The sequence below is a fragment of the Cheilinus undulatus genome, linkage group 16, assembly GCF_018320785.1.
Source record: "Cheilinus undulatus linkage group 16, ASM1832078v1, whole genome shotgun sequence".
In the NCBI taxonomy this organism is placed as follows: domain Eukaryota; kingdom Metazoa; phylum Chordata; class Actinopteri; order Labriformes; family Labridae; genus Cheilinus; species Cheilinus undulatus.
In genome coordinates this window covers 37,056,208-37,067,304 of record NC_054880.1, presented here as the reverse complement: position 1 = coordinate 37,067,304, position 11,097 = coordinate 37,056,208, and the positions used below count along the sequence as shown (strand labels likewise).

The 11,097-nt window shown below is 41.5% G+C and overlaps 2 protein-coding genes across 2 annotated transcripts; one reads left to right on the top strand and one right to left on the bottom strand.

Annotated features, from left to right (window-relative positions):
* Positions 1-829: 829 nt before the first annotated feature.
* Positions 830-5,080, bottom strand: LOC121523334 (biotinidase-like). Its single transcript, XM_041808169.1, has 6 exons — positions 4,835-5,080; positions 3,246-3,395; positions 2,947-3,098; positions 2,676-2,853; positions 1,996-2,571; positions 830-1,919 (listed from the first exon to the last, which is right to left on the bottom strand). Exons 1-6 carry the CDS (start codon positions 5,054-5,056, stop codon positions 1,647-1,649), a joined length of 1,551 nt encoding a protein of 516 aa, XP_041664103.1. The 5' UTR covers positions 5,057-5,080; the 3' UTR covers positions 830-1,646.
* Positions 5,081-8,343: 3,263 nt separating this feature from the next.
* dmac1 (distal membrane arm assembly component 1) lies at positions 8,344-9,433 on the top strand. Its single transcript, XM_041809501.1, has 2 exons — positions 8,344-8,760; positions 8,839-9,433. Exons 1-2 carry the CDS (start codon positions 8,550-8,552, stop codon positions 8,901-8,903), a joined length of 276 nt encoding a protein of 91 aa, XP_041665435.1. The 5' UTR covers positions 8,344-8,549; the 3' UTR covers positions 8,904-9,433.
* Positions 9,434-11,097: the final 1,664 nt, after the last annotated feature.

Sequence of the window (11,097 nt, the reverse complement as noted above, 5' to 3'; positions counted from 1 at the left end):
TGTCCTTCCTCTATCAAGAAAAGGCCCAAAAATAAATCTTAAAAAAAAAAAAAAAAAAAAAAAAGATAGAGGGTTAAGGGGAGAAATGGGATTGGGCCTAAGCCGTGTCATTTCATCCTGCCTCGGCAAACGTGAAACCAGTAATCCAAGGAAGCGCCAACATTGTGTTTTGGCCTCTATTTTCCTAAAACTCCCTAAATTACATGAATAAACTGTACCCATCCTATGTTGTATAGCCTAGCTTCACAAAGCATGTCCTGTTTGAAGGGACAGGAAGTCTCTGAAGTCATTGAGCAGTGGTTACCAACCTTTTGTCCTTGTTTTCATTGAAAAAAATCCCAACAAAGGTGGCCCACACTTGGATCTATCTGTAAACAATCCATTATAATGATAGTGTATGTGGGCCACTCCAGTAAATAAAACATAGTAAAGAGGATCTGTTCATTTTGTAGAAAACTTAAAAGTTGTTTATTTACCAGGAAACCCCCAAGAAATGTTTTACATTAACTGTCTTTAATGTATGTGAGCCAACACTTAGAAATTTTGAGATGATAAAGTTGAAAGTAAAAAATCCAACCACTGTGTCAGTTTGGTTTCTTGTCAATTTTGACTTTACACTGTTGTAGATTTATCCTGTTGATAACTTTCATTTTTTGAGTCTCTGATGTCAAACTATAAAACATTTCAAGTTTTTTTCCTCATAAATTAACTTTTTAAAACTCTGAATTTCTGGTTTGTTATCTTGTAAATATATGACTCAATGATTTCAGAAATTTCAACCCCACCCCCCCAAAATGCACTTTTTTTGCTCAAAAATTAATGGATCCTCCTTATTTCAAAAATCTATTTAGTGGACCTAATACACTGTCACACATTATGTTTGTAATCATGACATAAGAAGAATATATTGCTGGCATCAGGCCAAAACCTTGTATCACCATTTTTCATTATTTTGATATTTTTCATAAGTTAGTGCTATTAGTCACCCTTTACAAAAGTCAGGGGGCTTTAACCAATTTTAAAGTAATAAAATTTTTCCAAAAAAAAAATCTGTTATTATTCAGTGTTAAATGAATTGAAAGATACAGGTTTTCTCTTCATTCCCTGAAAAGGGGCGATTTTGGTAGTACAAAGTTTAGGCCCAATGGCAGCAATATGTACATCTGTTTGACGATGTCAGAGCAGACACCACTGCACTGGAGGATAATGCCACGACTACTAAAGCCAAGTACCTTAAAAAACTCTACTGTAAAAATTTCAAAGTATCTCTTTAAGTTAATAAAGCAGTAGGCAGCAGGTGTGACTACACTCAGGAGTTCCTATTACAAAACAAACTTTTGCAGGTTGAATTTTCATTCATAAATCCATCCACTTTTTCTTTACATTTTCATAAGAAAATATGTTAATTTTTGTCACTGTCATCCCCAATGAATTTGTGCCCTGGGCAGAGAGATATTGATGACTAATAGCTTTTTTGCCATTAACTTACCAGAAGAGCTGTTTTTGGTTAAATGTTTGAAAGAAATTACACAATAAATGCAGGAATTTATCTATTAATTACACTGTGTGAAGGTCCTGGTCAGAAAATGTGCTGTTTCTTAAAAGAACATGATATTATCCTGTCACAAGCAGCATTCTGATATAATTCAGTCCTTGTCCAGATGATACATCCGTGCATACAGACTTGCAGTCACCAGCCCACCAGTCATGTTGGAGTGCTTCATGCTCACTCTTCCATCTGCAGCTATTTCAAAATGCTCTGGATCCTCCACAGCCATCCTGCTAGCCAAAACTGATGGATACACATATTTGGTCCCAAACTTCCCCTCCAACAGGAAGTCCGTCTTGGTCTCAGCTTCTTCTACTTTCTGTCCACAGGAGCTGGGGTCTGACCCTGCACAACGGACGAGTGCACAAATCTGCAACAGAGATGGGATTAAGGTGATATGAGTTTCATAAATCAGATTTAAAATCTTAAAATGATCTCATCCATACCTGCAGGGCGTAGCGTCTCCCTTTACTGTGCCATCCAGAAAATGCTCCCAATGCATAGAGCTCATTGCTGCCACCATGTGGAAACCGTTTGTACTGCAGATGGCAGCAAAAGGAGCCACTGCACACATTGGTGTCACCCTCCATTTCATTTAAGAGGACAAAGGTGAATGGGTCATGCATCATGGTTGAAATGAAGGTGTTGGAGGACGGAGGGACTGAGGAAGCATCAGAGCAGCTGTCTGTCTGACAGAATCCAGACTCTGCAGCTGGACCTAATGCTGACTCAGCTGTCCCCTCCAGTGTGGCCTCATTCTGTTCCAACCACTCAGGGTCTAACACTGGCACCCTGGCCACCAGCAGCTTGCCCTCCTCTGGCTTCCCTCTCTGTGCATGGTGGTAGGAAGAGAAAAAAGGTGTGTAGATGCCACTTCCTCCCATGTTAAGTCTATCATTACGAAAGTTGGCAGATAGGAGGGTGACATTGGTACTGAAGCTGAACGCCCGATGAAACTGAACCGAGTGGAGAAGGGGGGGTGCGCTCATCCAGGCTGTGGGGAAGATGAGCTGCCGCACACCCTAAGAGGAGGTGAATGCAAGGGTGCTGTTAGGAACAGAAAAACACAGTTGTATAATTGGGCACAGGTCCTTAACGTGTGTGTGTGTGTGTTTTTTTTTTTTACCTTCTCCACCAGGGCAACTGTAGGATTGTGGAAGAGGATATCGAAGCATATAATGAGGCCAAACCTCCCAGCGAAAGGCGTGTCAAATGTGATGAACTCAGGCTGTGGTGGCGTGTCAAAGGAGTCCTCATAGTAAAGGTTGTATTTATGGTAGCGTGCCACCAGCAGGCCATCTGACCTGATTTAAAGGAAGTTCAGTGAAATGAGGAAGTTCTGTTTTAGTGGACTTGTCAGATTCCAGCTTAGCGTATTGTTGATGGTCTAACTGTACCTGAAAACCACATTAGTGTTGAACTGCCAGCGTCCATCAGAGGGACAGGCAGAGGAGGGGTCAGTACTCAGAGGACAGGGCTGCAGGTTGGGCATGTTGGCCACCAGGTAGAGGTTGTTATGACGGGCCATACAGCTCAACCTCTGGAGAACCTGTGACAAAAAGACGACAACAGTGATATCCACTGATGGTGTTAAACAGTTGAATACTCCCATCATTTTGTTAGCATCTCAATGTCATTACATCATGCCAGAATGTACATATGTCAACCAGCGTATCTCTCAAAAAATTGTGTGCACCTCAGTGTTTTTGTGTTTTCCAGGATCAGTGCAGGGGTTCCAGCTCTCTTGCTGGGGGTCAGGAATTGTCTCGAGGTAGTTGTAGATGGATGAACGAGTGAAGTAGTAACCATGGATGCCATTTTCAGGAAAGACCAGGATCTGGGCCCCCTGACAGAGGAAAGACAAGAGAGGAGAGACAATATAGTGTCAATATGTTGGATGTTGGATATGTCAAGCTCTGAGGCAAAGAATACTATACAGGTGCATCTAAAACAAGACTAGGTTCAAACTTAGTATATGGCTGACCGCAACTATCTGGGATGCCTGCTGAAATGCCTGACTGAATTGTGTATTCTGGCAGAGGGATGTTTTGGGAAAGCTTATAATAAATAATAAATACATTTTCAAGATATGTGAGGTATTTCTAGCAGTGGAGACAGCCATTAGAGGGCTTTAAAATTAAAGCTTTTTTAAACTTGGAAATTTCAAGTTTTTCTTGTAAATTTTTAAATTTTACACTGAAATACTGAGTTTGATTTTTTGCCCCTTGTTTTTAACCCAAATACTGAACTTTTGCACAAAAATTAATGGATCCTCTTCATTTTTTCATTTTCTAGGTTGGCCCTGATTCATTTTGTTTTTAATCGAGATTTTAAGAAGCACATCTGGACATCTAATTTTGACAATTTCAGAGCAGAGAGGGTCCTGTGCCCCCCTGAGATCTTTGGTGCCTACCCAAGGGTTGCCTGGACCCCAGGTTTGGAACCACTGGTTTAGATACATCTTATACAAATGGACTTTTTCACAGCTGTTTTGGTGATTACAGCTTACAGCTCATGAATATCAAAGATCCACTATCTCAGAATAGAGAATAATGTGGAAAAGTTCAAATTGCTTCCTGGGCCTTCATTCTCTCACTGTGGTTCAGTACACACAACCACAATCATGGGGAAGACTACTGACTTGACTGTTGTCCAGAAGACAGTCAGTGACACCCTTCAGGAGGAGGACAAGCCACAGAAGGTCACTGCTGAAAGGGCAGGCTGTTCTCAGAGGCTGTATCAAAGCGTGATGCAAACATAAGTCCAGGCAAAAAAAAAAAAAGCAGTAGGAGGCAGAGCAGAAGGATAGTGCATATTAAGATAGCAGTGGTCTGAACATTTGGACACTGGAGTTTGAATAAATAAGTTAGGGTGATTTTTTTTAACATAAGCTGAAATTAACTAAGAGAGAAGCATGATTATAACCCCACTGAAGTCAGTTAACGATCTCCTATGCAGCACCATTATCACAAATTACCAGAGGTCCCCAGGTAATACTAGTCCTGAGCAAATAGGGCTCAAGAGGTGTTCTATGACTAGTTAATTCTCTGTTATTTTTAATGAAAGTTAGGCATTTTTCTGCCTAGCAACAGCAGAGATGGAAAATTCTGATTGGATGACAAATGATCTTCAGTTAAATCTATGCCAACACAGTCCTCATTTTAAAGCCTTTTATTTTGAAGGATATGCATAGAAAATGAACAGATCCTTTACTTCTAAAGGCGTAAAGGACTTCGTTGACTGAATAGTCATTTGTACTGCTCTCCTGTACTCAGTATAGCCTACCTGCTGGGCGGCCTCCGCAGCCTGCTCCTCATAGATTTCCAAGTTTTTCTTCATGTGTTGGAGGGCAGCAGACCGGGGCAGTGGGATGTGAGGCTCTGGGTTTTGGATTAAAATGTGTTCGTACACAGCAGCAATGTACGAAGAGTCTGTAACAGGCTGTGTTTGAAGAACAGCTACTGTTAAAGAAAAACTAAGTACGGCAAAGTATAAAGCCATTGTCATGGCTCCAGCCCTGCCCTGGATCTTATCAACTACACTCACTGCTCTCCTGATTATCCACCTGCTCAGACTGCCTCAGCTGCTCCAAATCAACTCATCAAACTCCACAGTATATCAACCCTGGTTCACCATCCACTCATCACCTGATTGTTGTTTCAGCCTCTGTAGTACACAACTAAGGCTTTCTGCAAACTGCAGTTACAATCTAGTTACTTAGAAGTTTTTCTGTGTTTTTTACCTGAACCTAATCCTGCTGTCCTTGTGTCCCAGGGTTCCTGTCTTGCCGTGCCTGCCCTGCTCAGACCTGCCGACTCTCCCTCCACTACAGCCAAGCTCTCAATCATCTACTACTAAACAGTAAATCAACTTCTATTCCAACAACTCTGCTTCTGTGTTCTGCTCTTGGGTCCAACCTCACCAGCCTCAACAGCTATGGTTTCTTCCCAGTGACATATGCTGTAGTGTAATTAAAAGACTTGATATACCGGTATAGAAAAGCCCAAAGGCATAGATACACTCTATTGCCAAAGGTATTTGCTCACCTGCCTTGACTCGCATATGAACTTAAGTGACATCCCATTCTTAATCCATAGGGTTTAATATGACGTCGGTCCACCCTTTGCAGCTATAACAGTTTTATCTCTTCTGGGAAGGCTTTCCACACGGTTTAAGAATGTGTTTATGGGAATTTTTGACCATTCTTCCAGAAGTGCATTTGTGAGGTCACACACTGATGTTGGATGAGAAGGCCTGGCTCTCAGTCTCCACTCTAATTCATCCTAAAGGTATTGGGTTGAGGTCAGGACTCTGTGCAGGCCAGTCAAGTTCATCCACACCAAACTCTCTCATCCATGTCTTCATGGACCTCGCTTTGTGCACTGGTGCACAGTCATGTTGGAACAGGAAGGGGCCATCCCCAAACTGTTCCCACAAAGTTGGGAGAATGGAATTGTTCAAAATCTCTTGGTATGCTGAAGCATTCAGAGTTCCTTTCACTGGAACTAAGGGGCCAAGCCCAGCTCCTGAAACAAGCCCACACCATAATCCCCCCTCCACCAAACTTTACACTTGGCACAATGCAGTCAAACAAGTACCGTTCTCTTGGCAACCACCAAATCCAGACTCGTCCATCAGATTTCCAGATGGAGAAGTGCAATTTGTCACTCCAGAGACTGTGTCTCCATTGCTCTAGAGTCCAGTGGTGGCGTGCTTTACACCACTGCATCTGATGCTTTGCATTGCACTTGGTGATGTATGACTTGGATGCAGCAGCTCAGCCATGGAAACCCATTCCATGAAGCTCTCTACACACTGTTCTTGAGCTAATCTGAAGGCCACATGAAGTTTGGAGGTCTGTAGCGATTGACTCTGCAGAAAGTTGGCGACCTCTGTGCACTCTGCTCCTCAGCATCTGCTGACCCCCCGTCATTTCACGAGGCTTACCACTTCATTGCTGAGTTGCTGTCGTTCCCAATTGCTTCCACTTTATTATAATACCACTGACAGTTGACTGTGGAATATTTGGGAGTGAGGAAATTTCATGACTGGACTTGTTGCACAGGTTGCATCCTATCACAGAACCACGCTGGAATTCACTGAGCTCCTGAGAGCGACCCATTCTTTCACAAATGTTTGTAGAATCAGTCTGCATGCCTAGGTGCTTGATTTTATACACCTGTGGCCATGGAAGTGATTGGAACACCTGATTTCAATTATTTGGATGAGGGAGTGAATACTTTTGGCAATATAGTGTACGTCAGAGCTTCCTGAAACCACAGTTTTGGAATTTTAGTGTAAAAATGACATTAAATATCCTTCTCTCTCATGTTGTTAGGGAGACACATGGGTGTAACACAGGGAGGAAAAGGGCACTGATTACCCAGGTCCCCAGTAAGGAGGGGCCCTTAAGAAGCCTGCAATGAAAAGTGTGTTTTTAATATTTTTGTCTTAGTAATTACTGTCATTATTGATTCAAAAGCAAGTAAACTAATTGGCGGACGGACTGAAATTTGTATCAAAAAGCATGAAATAAAATACTGGGGGCCCCTGCTCCTCCCTTAAAAATGTACAGATGGTATAGTCCAGCACCACAACATAATGAGAGTAAATTTAATTCAACCAAAGTAAAAATATGTCTCTTACATTGGGAAATTATGGTTCAGAAATACATTTAAATGCATAGATATTTGTAAAAATGACGCAACATTTGTTGCTTGGCTAGCCGGTTAAGGGGGACCCTGTGTAATATTCTTTTTGGGGGCCAAAAATCCCTAGCTACGCCCCTGGGGAGACATGACATAAAGTGACTTCATAATTAGTTATTCCTTGAAGTTTATCCAGCTGTAGCTGACTTCTAAATAAAAATTAAAAAGTGTTCCGTTGCATATGGTCTTTTAAATTATTTTGATGTTTTATGTAGAGGATATTGAAGAACTAGGGAGTTTTAACCAACATATTCTAATATGAAAATATCAGGTCATTTACAGAATTCTTTTAAACAATGAGAGCAGGTTGGGGAAATAATTTCTGGGTTAGTGTGTCTCACAGGAGAGTGCCTTATGTTTCCTTTGGAGCTTGGCACAAGAGCGTGCAAGAAGGAGACTAGTGAAAGAGGCCACAAGACACCTGTGACTACTCCGAAGGAGTTACAAGCTTCAGCAGCTGAGATGGGAGAGACTCTGCATACAACTGTTGGCTGAGTTGAAGCTGAAGAAAGTTCTTTGGTCTGATGAGACCAAAATGGTGCTTTTTGGCCATCAGACAAGACGCCAAACACTGCAAGTCCTGGAAAGACGGTTTAAAGACAAGGTGAATGTTTTGGAGTGGCCGAGTCAAAGCTCAGACCTCAATCCAGTAGAGAATTTGTGGCCGGTCTTGAAAAGGGCTGTTCACGCCCAATCCCTATGTAACCTGAAGGAGCTTGAGAAGTTTTGCAAAGAACTGAGTAAAATTGCAGTGTCTAAATGTGCAAGCCTGATTAAGACCTATCCAAACAGGCTCAGTGCTCTGATTGCTGCCAAAGGTGTCTCTACTCAGTACAGACTGAAAGGGAGTGAATATTATTTAATTGGCAGTATGCTGTAGAAATCTAGTTTCACTTTGACAAGGATGATTTTTGTCAAAAAAGCCAAATTATACTGACAATGAATAATTTCTTTCAACAATCAATACAAGGGTTAAAATACCCAAGGTGTTCCTGATCCAGGCTTCTTACACGTTGGTGGCGGTAATGTTCCAAAACGTTGTTTACTACACCACGAAGAAGAAAAAGGAGGAAACGTTTGGCGCATCACCCGGAAGCGCTTCAGAGGAGTCACAGCATGAGAAGGAGCGGTACTAAACTGGAGAAGTAAACTGATACCGACGTTGTCAAATTGTCCAAACATGCAAGGATAATAAATCGAAACGAATCCAATTTTTCCATTTCATGTTTATTTGACGCTTCCTACGTTTTAACCCGGACGTTTGTTGACATTAGCATTTACCCTCTAGTGCAATGTCAGCAACACCAGAAGCACAGACAGGAGCAGCAGGTGCCCCCGTGTCTAAACCTGGACAGATGTTTAAGAGCTGCTGGAGCTGTCGGATCATCTCCGGAGGTGGACTGATCCTCGCCGGGGCTTATGTCTTTAACGCTGCCCGGAGAGTGCTCCGACAGGGCGGACCCACCTCCATGGGCACAGTGGCACAGATCACATTCGCCGCCGGTAAGCAGTTTTAACCTCTGACACCTGCTTCTGTTCTTTTAGTTCTTTCCCCAATACTACCTTGTTTGTATGTTTCAGGTTTGGCAGCCTGGGGGATTGTTGTTGTCGCTGACCCGGTGGGGAAAGCGCAGAGGAAGTCGTAAACGCTGATCAGGAGTCGGCGTTCGTAAAGCCCAACCGTGGACTTCAATGTTTGCAGACAGTGTTGCAACAATACGCCAAGCCAAGGAGACTGCTATCGAGTCTATGGACTAGTGCTTCTCGTAAACATGATTTTAAAAATTAAAAATCAAGTTTCATGTTCATTTTGCTTCATGTTTAGAGTGGGTGTCATGGTTTGACTGGTGCTGGATAAATTGGTGACACTCCTTTAAACGTTTAACGATGCTGCACTGACATTACAAGTAAAGGGATGATGGCATTCATTCGAAGAGATTAGCATCAGGATGCTTTGAAATCCTCTGTTTATGAAATAAAACTGAGGTAAAAAAAATACTTGGAGGTTTTGGTGAGCCACAGAAGATTTTCAGGTCTCAAATTGGGCCACACGTTTGTTTGCAGGAACACTGGCTTTACAAACAAATCAATTAAGGTTTTTGTGTTTGCACTGTGTGTCATACAAAACTGTAAGTTGCTGGGTGTTTGAATACTAAATTAAACATGTTTCATTACATTTTTTATGTCATCCTTGGATACAATGCATGTTTTATGCAGAAAGCTTTTATGTGTATTGTAATGTAAAGCAGTGCTTCAGGTAGTGCTGCATAATTAACTTATCCCAATCTTGATGCCAGGCTATGTGATTACATAATTTCATAAAAGGCTGCAATCATATTTTGAAGTGGGCTTTAAAGACCCTGTAAAGTGAAAATAAATCAGTTTTTAGGTTTGTTGTATGACAGGTCACTGTGTTATGAACCCCCAGCTCAAATTTCAGTCAAATTAAACATCTCCAAGTTTATGAAATTAAGCTTCAAAATCATGAAAAACTAAGCAGTAAAATCTGCTCCAGGGTGGTGTGGGCATGGCTGTTGAATGAGCTGAAGCCACGCTCACTCAGAAGAAATACGATCCTCTCAATTAAAAAAAAAAAAAGCTACAATCTGAATTGAGTAAAGCACTACCACTATTAGCCTATGTCTTGACCTTTGTTGACCTTAGAAGATGAGACAAAGTCTGTTTTCTGGCCCAAATCTCTTTTATGATGCTTTAAATGATCCATAAACCACTGTGGCTGATAGATTTGGTAAATTTACCTCTCAATGAACAGAAAAACAGCATTTAACTGACTGTTAACTTTCAATAAAGGCAGTGACATCAGCTAACATCAGACTGAACTGAGATGAACTGCTCTGTGATTCTATATTGTAGTGTTAAAGGCCCGGGGTCATTCCCCACTGTGGGCTCGTGACATCATGAGTCCACATAATGGCCCCGCCTACATGAAACCCAGCCAGGAGAGAGGTGAAAGACAGTCTAAATCCAGAATTCAGTCACATGTAGATCTCAGTGTTTCCACATGTTTACAGCAACTATATTCCAGCATATCTAGTGTGTTAAGACACAAAGTTTGGATTTCACTTTACAGGGTCTTTAAAGGGTTTACAAAAATGCCTGCAAGGCTTTTGAGTTTGCAATAGTGCCACTATTACCCACAACATTAATTAAAGGAAAAACTTAGATTTTGAAAGCAGTGCTGTAAGAAACTCAACTTGACATTTTTGGTAAAACTGAACAAAACAGCAGCCAAATGCTTCTGCATGTCACGTGTGTTTGAATGGCACTAAAGATTTAGTGAAGACAAAGAGGATGTCCAAGACGATGAATGTTCTGGGCACCCATGCACATCTTAAACATTAAAACATTCTACAAATTGAACAAATCGTTGAAAATGATCGACGACTCAGGATAAGAATGAGAGCAGAAATGGTCTCCAATGATAAAGAGACAGTTCGGCAAACTTTGCATTAAAATTTGAACATGATAAAAGTGTGTGAGCACATTTGTGGAGACATTTTGGAACAAATTGTAGGAAATCCACATTTTATAGAAGGAGTGATTACATGCGATGACACTTGGATCTTCCAATATGACCCTGAGACAAAGCAGTCAGTGCATTGGAAAGCACCGTTGGCACCAGGGATGAAGGAAGCACCACAAAGAAGGTCCAAATTCAAGGCCATGTTGATTGTTTTCTTTAACATTAAAGGAGACATATTATACCCTTTTAAGACAAGCTTAAATTGGTCTCAGAGGTCCCCAAAACATGCCTGTGAAGTTTCCAGTATAGGATTTTTGTACGTTTAAAACCCCCTCTATTTCAGCCGTTCTCAGAAC

Bases quoted from the DNA above. Each gene is read 5' to 3' on its own strand.
- dmac1 (XM_041809501.1), top strand. From the start codon at position 8,550: ATGTCAGCAACACCAGAAGCACAGACAGGAGCAGCAGGTGCCCCCGTG. The intron at 8,761-8,838 runs GTAAGCAGTTTT...TGTATGTTTCAG, and splicing joins ACAGATCACATTCGCCGCCG to GTTTGGCAGCCTGGGGGATT.
- LOC121523334 (XM_041808169.1), bottom strand. From the start codon at position 5,056: ATGACAATGGCTTTATACTTTGCCGTACTTAGTTTTTCTTTAACAGTA. The intron at 3,099-3,245 runs GTGCACACAATT...TTTTTGTCACAG, and splicing joins GAAAACACAAAAACACTGAG to GTTCTCCAGAGGTTGAGCTG. The intron at 2,572-2,675 runs GTAAAAAAAAAA...ACCTCCTCTTAG, and splicing joins CAGTTGCCCTGGTGGAGAAG to GGTGTGCGGCAGCTCATCTT.